This window comes from Drosophila rhopaloa, unplaced genomic scaffold (genome assembly GCF_018152115.1).
Source record: "Drosophila rhopaloa isolate 14029-0021.01 unplaced genomic scaffold, ASM1815211v1 contig_188, whole genome shotgun sequence".
In the NCBI taxonomy this organism is placed as follows: domain Eukaryota; kingdom Metazoa; phylum Arthropoda; class Insecta; order Diptera; family Drosophilidae; genus Drosophila; species Drosophila rhopaloa.
In genome coordinates this window covers 312,652-329,536 of record NW_025335070.1, presented here as the reverse complement: position 1 = coordinate 329,536, position 16,885 = coordinate 312,652, and the positions used below count along the sequence as shown (strand labels likewise).

Sequence of the window (16,885 nt, the reverse complement as noted above, 5' to 3'; positions counted from 1 at the left end):
TGTATTTGTTTCCTCAATAAATATCGGTTGGCCTAATAAAAGTTTGCCGCGCCCACTCTAACGCCCAAAAACCCATTAAACGCTTAAGTCTGGCTAGCGCCTACATTTCCGCCTTTCATGGCGCCATCTAACTGATGACTTTGGAACAGCTGGCCAAGGTGCTCAACAGAGTCAACGTTAATTTTCGATAAGGACTTCTGTCAATACCGAACTATATCCCAAGAACTATGCAAATAAAATCAAGTTAGCCAAATTGGAGGTCTGAGTCAAACAATGGCGTAAGCAGCGCTGGTGCTGATGCTCGTGCTGTAAAGCTGGCAGCACTAAGAGATCGCCGAATTCAAATTGATAATTTGAACTTTTTGTCCTTTTTTCCTGTGGTCACTATAATTCACATTATGTTAAAAAAAAAAAAAAAAAAACACAAGAAAGCATATTTATATTAAGTTGTTTAGCTGAGTAACGGGTATCTAATAGTCGAGGCACTCAACTATAGCGTTCTCTCTTGTTATGACTGCATCTTCTGCTGCCATATATCTGCTGTCATCATATCCAAGCTCCTTTGGGTCTTTGAACTTCTTATGAATTTGGACATGAACATTTCTTATTTCATTCCAGGACTGTGCAATGACGTGAGAAAAATTTTGCTTGGTTTCATTAGTCATTTGTTCTCTGAACATCGATTCTATTTCAGTATCCTCTACTGTGGATGCAATGAATCCAATTTCCATTTCCAAGAGAGATAACTGCTTATTGAATTCAGTATTATAATCATCAACCAGTTTCCAAATTATAATAAAGAATTCGTTTTTGAAATAATCATTTTCTAAAATTGCTCCATTAAGAAAAATATTTATTTGTATTTCTCCGGAGTTAAATTTATCCCACAAGGATTCTAACGTTAATAAACGTTATCTATAGTAGGCTGGCTTAGTCTTCCTGTCGGCGGAGTCCTTTCTATAATTTCGAATACAATTCTGAATTTGCTCTCCTACTAAAAACTGATCATTCAACAACTGATGAATGCTGTTCGGCGCCATTTTTACTTTTCTTATATAATCTGTTCAAGAGTTATTGTTTTATGATGTGCCTCGACTCACACCGACAGGTTATACTTGTATATATGTAAATTGGCCTTGAAGATATCGATCAGAGTAATCAACAGTTTGTTTGGTTCCAATCGCCAGGTTGATCAGAATCTCTCCTTATCCAACGCAAATCTATAGAATGTTTAATCGCCAAGTTGATCGCACACCTAAAGTTGTTGGTTTTTACCGTCTTTTGGTAGCCTTGTTGACCGTTGAAGACTGTAAATTTATGCTGACTATCAATAGTTGAACACAGCAAAAATGGTCGCCTAGTTGACCAACAGTATTATTATTTTTGAGGTTTTTAACAAATTGGTCGCCAGGTTGACCAAATTTCTTTTTTTTTTTTAATATTACATTTGTGATTAATGATGCAGAATCAATTGAAAATTTTTATTGGAGTCCCAATTTGAACAATTGTTGCGGTTAAAAGTCGGGGGTCACCAAATGTAGGATTTCTATCGAAATCTGTTTGCTGAAAATATTTTGTTGCGTGCCGCAAGTACAGAACCAGTGGCAAAAGTTTCCGCAATAAGTACAGAACAAATTGGGCTGCGGAGAAGTGAATACGTCAAGATTTCTTTTATTACTGATTTTATTGAGCATGGATTAGGGCTTATATATGTCGAGGATTCACTGGAATCGTCCTCCGCTTCAGGCTGCTGTTCGTGGTCCGAACGGAAACGTTTTCTGGCGCGTGGCATGATCTTTGCAGTTTGGCTCTTCAAATACGAATGTTCTCTAAAACTGCTTGCGTCCCTTTTTGCAAGCGTCGCTCTCTACTTTATTCCACTCTCGCTCTCACATTCCAATACACACACCATTGAGAACTTTCCGTTATCCATTTTTGATGCGGACACCTGCATCCTTCTATCTCGCTCACACCAGTGCACAGACTAACATTGACAACAGAATCAGTTGCCTCCATTCGGAGAGCCGAAGAAACAGCTCAGAAGCACATGAAAACGAAGGAGAAGCGAAAGACAAATCAAAGCTAACAGTCGTTATAATTTGAATTGTCCAACCAATCCCCGACACGGCCATACTGACTTTCACACGTCCTCGTGTGTTTCCAAATTTAAAACATTACAAAATATTATCTCCCAATAATAAATAGAACTAGATGTACTTTGAAGATAATGCAAAATAACTATATTTTCATTAATCAGAAGCCTTATGAGCTATTAGTCTATGAACAGCAAATTAAACTTAACATTTTTCCTTAATAACATTATTCTTTTAAATTCAAAAGTTATACAGAATTCTTAGTTCTTAATTAGCAGATCGAACTTACATTTCCTCATACTTAAACAAAGGACAATACTTTTTTTTTTTATTTTAAGCCTTTAGATCCGGATTACCATCAATTCAAACAATATTAATTTTCCATTTTCATTTGCTTTTCCAATAAGCAATCACATTTTCACATCGAATCACTATCTCTAACAACTTTCATTTTACTTAACAATTTAAGTCTTTCTCGACCAACCGGCCATCACATAGCACACAGTTGTCATTTACATTTTCTTATTTCATAAATCATCGCAGCCATCACCGGCTCGATCAACATCATCTTCATCCATGACCGTCTCGTCATGCTCTGTGGTAATCCCCTTCTCAGGCATTCTTCGTAAAAATTCGTGGGAATATTTGTAAGTTCGATTGCCCTTTAACGCTTTTAATTTATATCGATCACCTGGTAATAGCTCAGCAACTAAAAATGGGCCTTTAAACTTGGGGTCTAGTTTTGTCTGATGTCGCTCCTCATTCTTGAGTAAGACATGATCGCCAACTTTATGCTTAACAATAGTGGCTTTATTCCGATCGAATCTCAATTTGTCATATTTGGAATTTTGTTCCATATTGTGCTTAGCTATATTTCTGATTAGATTTACATCAGCTACACTCTCGTTTTCAGCAACGGGTACAAGACCAAATGGTCTAGCTTCTTTTCCAATTAGTAACTCTATTGGACTAACTTTCGTTACCCTATTGGGAGTGCAATTAAGAGCCAGTTGAATTTCGTACAAAGCGTCCTGCCAAGATCCCTTGCCTGTTTCAACCGCAGTTAGCATAGATTTAAGAGTACTCATCACTCGTTCGACCTGGCCATTGGCCCGGCTGGCGCCAGTTGCGATCAAATGTAAATCTATCTTTTGTGCTGAGCAAAAGTCACGAAACACAGTACTGGCAAAGCTACGTCCCTGATCAGCTATCAAACGGGAAGGAACCCCAAAAATCGATATTAAAGACCTCACTGACTTGATGCAGCTTTCAGAGTCTAGTCTAGTGGTGTGAAACAAATGGACGAACTTAGAAAATGCATCTATTTGGACGATTATATATTCCTTTTGGTCATTTTTACCACTAAGCTTCCCTGTGATATCAATAGAACTGTATGAAACGGGGCGCTCACTTTCGGAATGGGATGCAATTCAGCTTGTACCTTGCCAGTCGGAGGTTTAGATAACCTACAGGTAATGCAATTGTCAACGAATTTACGGACATACTTGGACATTTTGTCAAACCAATAATACTCGTACATTTTTGCGAGGGTCTTTTCCCAACCGAGATGCATAATTGCCTCGTGCACGTTGTTAACAGCAGACCACCTAAAGGGCTTTGGAATATTAGGAAGACAGTGAGTTTTCCCATGTCTTTAAATTTTCCTATATAGAGTACCACCACGTAACTCAAAGGTTTTTGCTATATCCTCAGGAAGTTCTCCATTGCGCAACTTGGACACGATGGATGATGTTTCGTCATCTCTCTGCTGCTCTGCCAGCAACCAGTTGTCGGTAATCTCTGTCAACTTTATACGCTTTTCGGTTATACCTTTTAAATTTTTACGATCTTCCAACACTGGGTTTCGAGAGAGAAAGTCTACATGAGCCATTCGATCACCTGGTCTATACTCAATATCGAACATAAAAACCTGCATATACGACCACCACCTTTGCACTCTAGGAGTTAACTCGGCTTTAGTTTTGGAAGCTTTGAGCGAATTACAATCCGTAAATATCGTAAATTGACGACCATGCAAGTAATGACGGAAATACTTCATAGAGACATATACTGCGAGCGTTTCCAACTCGTATGAGTGGTAGCGTGATTCGGCGGGGGAAGTCCGTTTGCAGAAATACTCGATCACTCGAGGCTTGTTCTCGATCCTATGCAATAAAATGGCCCCGTAACCATCAGCACTGGCGTCGGTGTGAAGCTCAATCGGAAAAAGTTGGTCGAATATAGTGAGTACGGGTTTATTGGTCAAGATAGAAATTACTCTTTGTCGCACTTGCTCATGCTCCGGGTTCCACTCAAACGATATGCTTTTGGAAGTTAATGCACACAGAGGTTTCAACAATTGTGAGAACTGAGGGACAAATTGTCTAAAATAAGAAACAAGACCAATGAACTGTCTCAGCTGGGTCACAGACTGTGGGTGCGGCAGATCAGTCAATGCTTTTATTTTCCTTGGATTGGGTAGCTAGTTGGCTATGTCGCGGTTGCACACCAGACGAACGACACTCCGCCTTCTTGTGACCCTCTTTTCCGCATTTGTGACATCTGATATTGGAGAAGGGTCTTGTTTTCTTATTAGTCAGGGCCGACAAGACGTCACCAGTACCGCGGCTCAGTCCAGCATCAAAAGAAAAGGCTTTCAACTCCTGTTGCAACTCGTTCCGAGAATTGACTTCTGTAGTAAAAGCCAAGCGTCGCAGTCGCTTGTCCAATCCAGCCACGTGCGCCAAAGCAACAGAAATGGGAATTTGCTCTACCGTCAGGGACTTCCACCTGGACATCAGGGATGTTACAATTCTGCTTCCATACAGCGACATAGATTCTCCCTCTGTTGGGCGACCATTCAGCAGATTTAACACAGTTGCAGCCAAGGTCTCCGTTCCGGCGAAATACTGCAAAAACAGTTCTCTGAACTGCGTCCATGTGATCCCAGGGTAGACCGTTTGTGCAAGCCAATGAGACGCGCTTCCCTGCAAAGACCGACTGAGAGCCATCACGAGAGCGCTGCCTTCTAGACTGTTTTCGGAAAGAATGTAATCCACCGATGCACTCCATGATACTGCATCCGCGCTTGTACGATCAGGATTAATGTTCGGCAATATAATGGCAACTGCGACATTCGGGGCTCGCTGTACTGCTTTTATGAGTTCCGAGAAAGTACGATTTTGTGTTTCCAAAAGCAGTTTCAGATTATTTTCACTTTCGATTTGAGGCCTGGGCAATCCCACTTCTGATGTCGAGGATTCACTGGAATCGTCCTCCGCTTCAGGCTGCTCTTCGTGGTCCGAACGGAAACGTTTTCTGGCGCGTGGCATGATCTTTGCAGTTTGGCTCTTCAAATACGAATGTTCTCTAAAACTGCTTGCGTCCCTTTTTGCAAGCGTCGCTCCGAGGGTTATGACAGATGGTGTAAAGGCACGTCCGTCGGCTGGGTGCATATGGTTTATGACCCGTTATCACATGCAGATGTGCACAGACCAGGATATCAGCTACATATTTATTTAGGTCAAAGTAGCTATCAGCAACGAACGAATTTCTGCTAAGTCGAAATCGTACAGGTGAGTTCCCACCTAGTCACGCTCTTGAAACCCTAAAACCATCTCAAAAGGTAACACTTCTTTCTCTCAACTTTTTATTTCTAATGACAGGTTTTTCTCAGTTACATTGATTTTATTTTAGATTAATTATTATTATTATTAATTCTCTCGACATACACAAAATAAGCATTATGATTTCTATTTATTAAATAAAATATTTTTTAAAAAAGTGTCTCAAAAGTGAATTGATAACCATTTTATAACTGTCGAAATAACGATGAGAATTACATGTACACATTCATTTGACACAATTTTTTGTAAATGTAAATTTTAATGTTCTGGGAACATTAACGAGCTTTAGGCAGAGTTTTAAAATATATGCTAAGACCATGATTTACATTTCACCACAATTGCTTTAGATATTATGTAGTCGAAAGCAATCGGGAAAGAAAGTGCAAAAATTTTCTTTGTCAAACAACACCCTGTTAGTGAAATTGTCTGCTGGTAAATGAAGGACAGGGGACAGATTGGTAGTTCGGATCAAACTCCAATAGCTCCAGGGGAGCTCATTCTGCAAGAACCCCAATACTCAGCACATCGTCAGTACAGCCAGATTAATAGCTGAATATTATGCAAAGCAGGCACATTAAGTTGAATGGCTCAAAGGACGGATGCCGAGGAGTTTCTTTAAGCTCGACAAAATTTAAATGAATATCGTCAACTATACGATTACTTGCATTTTTTTTTTGTCAGCAAGGCAAGCGAATGATACTCAAGGTTTGATGCTTGTCATCAGTTCAAGTGGATCGATTTTTTCAGAGACAATTAAAACACTATTTTTTAGCATTATACATGAAATTCCGCAATTTACCCGAAACCCCTTCAAATGTTGGTGATTGTTTCAAGAAGACAAGGACGTCTAGGGTTTAGGGTGGTATTTAAAATGGTATTAATTGACCTATTTAAGACAGAACTGGCATTTCCCAGGTTATTTACTTTTAGTGGGACTAGAGTTTTTAGCATTTCCCGAATTTATTTCTCCCTAATTTCTTGTAAGCTGATTCTGATGCCAAAGATCTAGTTATTTGCAAAATATAAAATGTAATGATAATATATGAAATTTACTAATTATTAACGAAATAATAGTGAAAAAGCAGTATGTCAATAATGAAGCCCTCTCTAAACCAACTATGAATTTTGAAACTAACACAGAACAAAGTCGATTTACGATATTTTTCTGATGTTATTAATGTGTAATTTTATTTTATAATAATAGTGATTAACAGTTAACATAAGAATTTGATTGATTGATTTAAAATTATTTGCAAGAGGTTAGAAATCAATCCCTTTCCCTTTATACCCAATAATTGATTATATTATTGCATGCAATAGTTTAAAGGGGAAATTCCCTTTATATTTATATATTTATAGATTTCGTAAAAAGCAGTTCGACCAAAAAAGCGAACATAGCCATAACGCAACCCAATATCCAAACAAGTATGAATCCAGCAAAGTTGGACATTCCAAGCATGACAGGACCAATATCTTCTTTACTTTTGGACATAGTTTCTTCAACTTGTTGTTGTATCTTTAGGTTTAAGTTATCGGCTATTACTCGGTATTCCCAGTATTTATCGAAACCAGACGAATGCCAGCTGTAGATCAGCGTATTAAATTGTTGGAGAAGAGGCCACAGTCTGGGAACAAAAGCGACCGTGTATTGGAAATATAGATCATCCTGCATGATTACTAACTGATCAATAGCTTGAGGTACCAAATAGTTCCCGATGGCAAAGTGACCTACATGACAAAGAAAATAAGTGAATGCTTTTTCTGGGAACCCATTTTTTATTTGTTACCAAAGGGCAGACGCTCAACTGTAAATCCAATGCGAACGCGCTGCTCCTGGGCTAATTGTAGTAATCGGTCGTCCCCATATATGTGAAAATTGTATAACAAGTCCTGAACCAATGGCTTATAAAGACAATAAAATATCTTAATATCGTCTCATTAAGTATGCATACACTTACCTCATCGGACTCGCGGATAGCTGAGACCCAAGCCTCAGAGTTTGCTGCCCATTGTAATCGGTGCGAGTGCAAACGTTGTACTGTGTCGGCCGCCTCGTCTAGACTGGGAATTGTCAATATACTGGCAAGGCCACCGCTATATATGCTGGTTATGATTAAGTCGTTAAGAAAGCAGGCGAAAAGAAGGACACGAACTGTAAGTGAATTAGCTTTGCTGCTTCCTGATTGAGAAATGAAAAGCTTGAATGTCGTAGACAATCCGACCTTTGTACAAATCCACCAGCTGTCTCTGTCTCTTGGCGCTGCGTATAGTTCCTGTTCACTTTTAAGGGCTAAAACCAATCCTACGGCTTCAATCCATAAACATACCAGGACTGCAGCCCATAGAGCTTCTTGGAAAGGCTCCAGAGGAAGGTACCAGCTGGCTAGTCGCGAAGGTGCTGGAACAAGACATGTTATTCCAGATCGCACAAGATACATGGAAAGATCTAAATATGTGTAGTCCTCGAACCACGAATACATTGCTCCAATGCAGATATCCGCTTTATGATTGATAACCATACCCAGGGCACCATCTCCTGACATATTTGGATAAATATTGCCCCAATCGTCTGCGTCAGCTAAGAATATAACATAAGAGGACATTAATATTACCAACAGTTTAATTTATAAAACAAAAACTTTAATACATAAATTCATGAATATGTTTTGCGAAAAACCCATAGTCAGCGTTTTGCCGAATGGTTGCGGCCAAAATGCTTACACGTACTCAGCAACTCCGGGCCACTGAAAGAGGCTTTAAATTTCCCTCCTTACGTTAAAACTATGGTCATAAGGAAGTTTGATCTGTAGGAGAAGGGTGAGATAAACTATCTAGTTGCATCTTCGGAGCCTACCTCTCTGTCTGGGAGCAAAGCAAAACTGTTAAAGCAGTGCTAAGCAGACCAAATAATATTTTACATAAATGTTTGTGGCCATGTAGAGACAGGACCTGCAATTACAGCTAAGCTGAAGAGGAACTGAACTAATAGATCTATTTCTGGTCGTCGACTGTGATATGATGGTTGTTAAAGGACTCACTACTAAATTCGAATAACCCGTCTAATGCGCAACCCAACAAGTCGCAGAACCTGAAAGCTCCCTAGGTTAATTTTTTTTATTTTAATTTATCTATATTTTGTACATTTATTTTTTACTTAGTAGTAATGTATAATGTATAGGTTACGCTTTTTATACTGTTACTCGTAGATTAAAAGGATACATTGTATTCGTTGGAAAGTAACAGGTAGAAGGAAGCGTTTCCGACCCTATAAAGCACACGATTAAAGCCAAGATGAACTTATTTGTCAATAATCTTCCCACAAAATTGGTCGCGACAAAACTTAAGCAAACTATTATACAAGGACTAAAGCATACAAAATAAAACAACTGTTAAATTGCACAACAACGTATTAATGTAGAGCTGCAAAGTATTTGGTTGAAATAAGCTGTGGCCTCAAATATTGTTAATTTTTCGTTGTTAATTAAAAAAGGAATATTTAAAAAAAAACAAAATACATCGAATATATAAATGACAACTTTAAACATCAAACAAATAACGTGCGCTTCAAATATGATTAAAACTTAATTGGTTTAGCCTTACAGGCTGTTAAATTTGAGAATTGTTCTTGGTTGAATTAAGCTGTGAGCCACAGTTTATGTAATCTAAGTAATTGGCTGAATATATAAAAACCGGGCTAAAAACAATTATTCGAGCCATATCTAATTATAGGATAATTAATTCTAAAAATAGCTGAGTATTCTGTTTTACTATTGTATTATAATTTTGCATATATTTATGGTGCCCTTTGTTTTTCTAACCTTAAACAAAAACCAAAATGTAAGATGAATCCGTATTATTCTTAATGACAACTTCAAGATCCTTCTACATGACCGAATTCCAGTTCCGGTATTTAAAAAACATTTTTTTTTTTTTTTTTTTTTTTTTTTTTTTTTTTTTTTTTTTTTATTCTTTTTTCTTTTGGCTGGGCTCTTCTCATTTTTAAAAGACTAACCTAACAAGACTACCAAATTTTCAAATTCTATGTTACTTTAACTTATGTTATTGAAAAAGGGATGGGAAATCATTCCGCTGTAGACGGGAATGATAGCTTAGCCGGTTGAGTTGTCTGGCAAGCAGGTTTGGGTGATTTGATAATCTGGCTTCATATTTAATTTTTCTGGAAACAATTTCTTCTTTTACGGGATTTATATCCAGGTCTCTCTGGATGTTTGCATTGCGGATTTACCAGGGGGCTCCAGTTATTGTTCGTAGGGTCTTTGATTGTACTCTTTGAATAATTTCTATATTGCTGCTGCTTGCGTTTCCCTTAGCTCGGAACCGTAGGTCCAGATCGGCTTTAAGCACGAGTTATACAGTAGTACTTTATATTCGAGTGGAAGGGGGGAGCGGTAGTTCATGAGCCAGTGAAGGCTGCTGGCCTTTAGTTTTAAATGGGTCTTCTTTGCTTCTATATGCTTTCTCCAGGTAAGCCTCCTGTCTAGGTGTATGCCGAGATAGGTGACTTCGTCTGCTTGTGGAACCGGCTTGTTGTTTAGCGTCAGTGGTGGGCATTTCGACAAGTTTAGTGTAAATGTAATGTGCTTACACTTTTGCTCATTGACTTTGATACGCCAGTCTGCGAGCCATTTTTCTTTTAAATGGGCTGTAGCTGTTTTTGGGCATTTCGAGCGGCTGACAATGGCAGTGTCGTCAGCAAAGGTTGAGATGAGGGTTTGGCGGCTTGTTGGAATGTCTGCCGTGTAAAGGATGTACAAGATTGGTCCAAGCACACTTCCTTGGGGTACTCCAGCTTCGATGTTACGGATGGTTGAAGTAAAGGTTTTACATCTCACGGTGAAAACTCTGTTTCTGAGGTATGACTCAAGCAACTTGTGAGTGTTTTCCGGTAGGAGGGTTTTGATTTTGTATACCAGACCGTCGATCCAGACGCGATCAAATGCCTGTGATACGTCCAGAAATAAGGCACTGCAATGTTGCTTGTGTTCGAAAGCCGTGCGAATTTCAGATGTTAAGCGGTTTACCTGTTCGATAGTTCCATGCTTTTCCCTAAATCCGAATTGGTGCAGAGGGATCGTTCTGTTGTTTTGAAGATGTGTTACTAGATGAACAAGAAGCAGTTTTTCAAATAGCTTTGATAGACATGGGAGCAGACTGATGGGCCGGTACGAGGAAGGCTGGGATTTGTCTTTTCCTGGCTTCGGGATCATTGTAATGACAGACTTTTTCCATTGGTCAGGAAAGTAGCCCCATTTCAATATTGAGTTAAATATAAATGCGATGCATCTGACTGCGCATGCAGGTAATTCAATTATCATTTTTGGAGAAATAAAATCGTGACCAGGAGCCTTTTTTGGGTTTATGTGTTCTTTAATAGCCTTAAGTATTGTGCTGGTTTCACGGGTAACTGGGGAGGACGGCGACGATAGCGAGACATTCGGTAGAGTGAATTGGTTGGATGGCGGGTGGGGCTTGAAGACGTTTTCCAAGTGATGGGCAAAGGTGTTAGCTCTTTCTTCGTCACTGCGCGCCCAGGCACCTGTTTGTGATCGAATTGGCCAATCGGGATCTATTGGTGGCTGCATGTTTGGGTGCGCTCTCCATAGTGGGAATTTATTACCCGTCGGGGATAGTTTCGCAATGTAGGCCCGTTGGGCCTGGTTCTTTTCGGTAGAGAGGGCCTTCGACAATTTTCGAGATGCTTCATTAAGTCTTTTCTTAGTAGCTGGGGACCGATGAGTCTGCCAGTCTCTGCGAAGTCTACGTTTTTCAAGTAGGAGAGACTCGATCTGGATACTTGAGCGTCCAGTTCTTAGCGGGTTTGTGGATGAGGGTTCTGGCGTAGAATGTTTGGCGGCAGAGGACATTACGTCCGTGAGGTTTTTAAGCGACTTGTCAATGTCAGATTCAGAGGAAATTTCAGGATCAAGTTCGATGTGTGCACTTACATATTTTTTGTACTTCAGCCAGTTTGTTTTGTTTGATGTTAGATGTTGGGGGCGTTCCAGAAGCTGCGGCTGTTCAGATAGACAGAGGAGAACTGGCGAATGGTCCGATGTAAGCTCTTCTAAGGTTTTTATGTTTATCAGCCTGTGCGAGACTCTTCTAATAACAGCGAAATCGATAATGTCAGGTTGTTTATTTGGATCTGTGGGCCAGTATGTAGGCCTAGCTGGTGAGACAAAGTCAAGCGCATTACCAGGAGTGATAATAGCCTTTTGGGTTGATAAGACGAGATCCCCAGTGGGGATGGTTTGCGTTATAATCACCGGCAGCTATAAAGCAGCGTCCTAGTGAGTTGTAGAAATTCATAAACTCATTTTCTGCAATACTGAAGCGTGGGGGGCAATATATGGCGGATAGGGTAAGTGGGCCGCCAATTAGGTTTATACGTAGGGATGTGGCCTGCAGGTAGTTAGTAGCGAATGTCTCCAAGGGATGATGTTTTATGCGTTGTTTTATGAGTATACCGGTACCTCCGAGTGCTTTACCGTCCGGGTGGTTGGTCGCGTGGAATATATATCCGATGATATGGAAGTAGTTTTTATTAGTTAGATGGGTTTCAGAAAGTAGCATGATATCGATATTGTGGCTGTTTAGGAACTGTAGGAGTTCGTTTTTGTGCCGGGAAACGCCGTTTGCGTTCCAGAAGCATATTCTTAAGGAGTCCATTTATACAGACTTTTGTTTGATCAGCAGTTCCATTAGAAGGCTCTGGTTTCGCAGTAGTTCTTGAAGGGAACTTTGAATCATCATCATGACGTTTGCAAGAGTAGCTAGTGTAGATTCTAGACCGCTAAGTGTTTGTGGGGGAAGAGTTTGGTTTTGCTGCGTAAAAGGTTGACTTGTTGTTTGGCCATTTTGGCTTAAGAGCGGAAAATCATTTAGGTTTGATATGGGTGGCTGTGGACGCAATGCTGCAGGTTGGGCGGTAGATGTTTGTGAGATTCCAGGGTAGCGGAGTGCGTTGGCAAGGAGACACCAGGAGTGGTTGTTGATGGGGTGAAGATGTTTGGTTGGGCAGAGTGTTGAGCCGCGAGAGAGTCTTGAGTCAACTTTTGATGACCCTTTATTGCGACCGTTAACCACGGAACAGCGTAAACAACTGACAGACACCGTAGCTTTATTTCCTTCGTTTGCCGAAAATGGATTAGGGCGTACATCTGTTCTTTCGCATAGCATCGATGTTGCAGACGGGAAACCGATTAAGCAGAGACATTATCCAGTTTCTCCTGCTATAGAAAGGATGATGTACGAAGAACTAGACCGTATGTTGTCGCTGGGAGTGATTGAGGAATCAAATAGTGCGTGGTCTTCTCCTATGGTTCTTGTACGTAAGCCAGGAAAAGTCCGCCTTTGCTTAGACAGTAGAAAGGTGAACGCAGTAACAGTAAAGGACGCCTATCCAATGCCTTTTATCGACGGAATTCTAAGTCGTTTGCCAAAGGCTGAATTCATTTCAAGTTTAGACTTGAAGGATGCCTTCTGGCAAATTCCACTTGACCCCAAGTCCAGGGACAAAACTGCGTTTACTGTACCCGGTCGACCCCTTTATCAATATACGGTAATGCCATTCGGGCTCTGCAATGCACCCCAGACCATGTCCAAGTTAATGGACAAAATTGTCCCGGCGAATTTGAAAAGGGAAGTTTTTGTTTGCTGAGTTTTATTCATGTGGCTGACCCTGAATCTATTTTAAGAACGTTGTCGACTGTCAGATCGACAAATTTCAATTCAGTGCGGTCAAAATCTATAATAAATAACTTCGGCCGATCCTTATGAAATTTGGTAAGTCGGATTGATTGGCCGAAAATAAAACCTATAGAAAATCCCAACTTCCTAACTTTACAAACACCAAAGTTATGGCATTTCCGATCAATCAGTTGTATGGCTTCCGACTTATATACTGCGTGCAAAGGAAAGAAGGGTGTGTGCAAAGTTTCAATTCGATATCTTTAAAACTGAGAGACTAGTTTCCGTAGAAACAGACAGACGGACAGACGGACCCTCTGCAAGGGTATAACAAGAAAGGAAAGCTAACTTCGGGCGGAGCCGAAGTTGATATACCCTTGCAGAATATTCTGTAAATTATATTCTCCAAAATTATTCATATGATACATTCTTAATACTCATAAAAAATCCTAACTATAAACCTTTAAAAACACCAAAGTTATGGCATTTCCAATCGTTCAGTTATATGGCAGCTATAGGATATAGTCAGCCGATCCTTATGAAATTTGGTAGGTCGGATTGATTGTCCAAATATAAAATCCATAAAAAATCCAAACTTCCTAATTTTAAAAATACCAAAGTTATGCCATTTCCGATCGTACAGTTATATGGCAGCTATAGGATATAGTCGGCCGATCCTTATGGAATTTGGTAGATCGGATTGATTGGCCAAAAATAAAACCCATAGAAAATCCAAACTTCCTTTACAAACACCAAGTTATGGCATTTCCGATCAATCAGTTATATGGCGGCTATAGGATATAGTCGGCCGATCCCGGCCGTTCCGACTTATATATTGCGTGCAAAGGAAAGAAGGGTGTGTGCTAAGTTTCAATTCGATATCTTTAAAACTGAGAGACTAGTTCGCGTAGAAACAGACAGACGGACAGACAGAAGGACATACTTATATCAACTCAGGACGCAAGCCTGATCAAGAATATATATACTTTATAGGGTCGGAGATGTCTCCTTCACTGCGTTGCACACTTTTGACCAAAATGATAATACCCTCTGTAAGGTTATAAAAAGTGATTATCTCTAACCCTACTGAGTTGGTTTGCAGGGCACAGCATAGCATAACCGTCTGGACCGTCTTTACCCGATATGAGAATCATTATCCAAATTATTAAAATGAAGGTCATATAGGTTCAGCTTCTATGTTTTTAAAGTTAATGTTAAATTTATTATATGTGGTATGTTTACTTCGATGATGTCGATAATGTTATGTAACGTGCATCTATAAATAAAGTTAAGGCTCGGTGTTACTGATAAAGTTAGAGTGCACACAAAAATGTTCTTCGGCTTCGGCTCGTCAGCTAATGGGGTGGATTCTTACTCTAACTCTTCAAGGCCTACTCGATTATTATGCACTATTTAATTTGCGTGCTACGACAAACCGAAAACTGTAACCGGGGAGAGAAAGCACTCCTACACTTGGTCTATTGTCGGGCTCAAAGCCCCTTTCACCTGCGATCGACTCTGCCGCTAATCCGCCTCAGCTGTTAAGGAGGCGGCGTTCAGCCCACCCTTCCATCGGCCGTTCCATTTTCCCTTTCTTTAGAACGGCCCCTTGCGGTCGTGGTTCTACGGGGGTCTCATGTCCGCCGAGGACAAACACTTACTATTACCACATTATAAACATTTTATTTATTAACTAACAAATTCAAATCCGGACAAAAATAATAACTCCCAATATACAAAATGAAATTAACATTGGTTCAAAGATAATAAATATAGACAAGTACAATAAATATAATAATTTTCATAATTAACTTTTAAAACTAGGGTAGGTAAGAAATGGGTAAATTAATTGATTTTTAATATGTGTGGAATGTTTAAATATTTTTAATTGATTAACTTAATTCTTTTAACAAATTTTACTTCGGAACTTTCAAAACACAATTTTATAATTATTTGCAATCAATTGCAGCTATAAAAACAAGAGAGAACGCTATAGTCGAGTGCCTCGACTATTAGATACCCGTTACTCAGCTAAACAACTTAATATAAATATGTTTTTTTTTTTGTTTTTTAATGAATTTAATGAATTATAGTGACCACAGGAAACAAGGACAAAAAGTGCTGGCAGCTTTACAGCACGAGCATCAGCACCAGCGCTGCTTTAGCGCAGGCAGCTTTTGTCCTGCACCAGCAGCTGTGTTTATGTTTATGTTTTTGAGGGCAATAAATTGACTAGAAATATTAAACATACATACTTATATTGGCTAAACACATACATTCTTAAATATTTTTGTATAGTAAAGTCTAAATGTTTTGCACAACACGAGTAACAATAGGGTATTATTGCAGCTTCTTTGAAAGGAGTTATCTTTGCCGGGCAATTGCAACTGTGTTCAATGTAAATACATACATATGTATATGTATATGTATATGTACATACTAGCTGTACCCGGCGCGACTTCGTTCGCTTAAAATTAGTTTTGAGTACGGTTGTCAAGACTTTCCCATTTCCACACCACCCCTGAGGTAGAGAAATTGGTGCGTTTTTTTTAATGTGGTAACTCTAATTAGACCTATTCCACTGAAACTTTCTAGGTTTAATAATGTTAATTAATATGATTACTTTAAAACCTCTGTGTAAACAACATTTTTAGAAGATCCTTCAGGAGCGAGAATAATAAGGCTACTGGCAGAGCTAACTCTAGAGCATGTGACATAAAATTGTCCATGAGAGAAGCAATCTTCTCTAAGATCTAGTCCAGCCAGCTTCAAAGTCTGCCCCTGCGATTTATTTATAGTTATTGCAAAGCAAACTTTTAGAGGGAATTGTAGCCTTTTAAACTTAAACGGCAGACTGGATGGTATTAATGGGATCCTGGGTATAAACACTGTTTCCCCCTTCGCGCACCCCGTAAATACTGTTGCTTCGATTACATTCTTATGAAGACCTTTTATCTGCAATCGTGTCCCATTGCATAACTTTGGGGGACTTAAATTTCGCAATAACATTACGGGTGCTCCAATCCTAAGAGACAGATTATGCTGAGGAATTCCTGGAGGATTCAAAGAATTTAAAAATTCAATAGGGTAATGAACAGCATTATCAGCATCATGAACAGAGTCGACCGATTTATAGGAGACTTCTAAACCATCAAATGCCAACAATAAGTTTGTCAAGAAGGTTTTACCTGTCCCTCCAGGTGCATCCAAAAAAAATATTTCACCCATCTCAGCCCCAACGCTTTGTAAAACTGTATTGTATACGACTTTTTGCTCGTTCGCTTAATATTAGTTTAGAGTTAGGAAATTGGGTTGTCAGGACTTTCTTATTTCTTATTTGGGCTTTTTTTGAAAACCTTTGTGTAAACAACCTTTGTAGAAGATCCTTCAAGAGAGAGAATCAGAAGGATACTGGCAGAGCTATATAATAAATGAAAGTGATCCAAGTAAAAGTCG

The 16,885-nt window shown here is 39.4% G+C and overlaps 1 protein-coding gene across 1 annotated transcript in view; it reads right to left on the bottom strand.

Moving 5' to 3' along the window:
• Window positions 1-7,064: 7,064 nt before the first annotated feature.
• The window catches only part of LOC108037698, a 277,475-nt gene continuing 267,654 nt past the window's right edge, over window positions 7,065-16,885 (bottom strand). The window contains exons 4-6 of the mRNA XM_044459275.1: window positions 7,678-8,297; window positions 7,507-7,621; window positions 7,065-7,447 (exon numbers count right to left, since the gene is read on the bottom strand). Of these exons, the coding sequence (XP_044315210.1) occupies window positions 7,065-7,447; window positions 7,507-7,621; window positions 7,678-8,297 (1,118 nt within the window). The remainder of the gene's footprint in view (window positions 7,448-7,506; window positions 7,622-7,677; window positions 8,298-16,885) is intronic.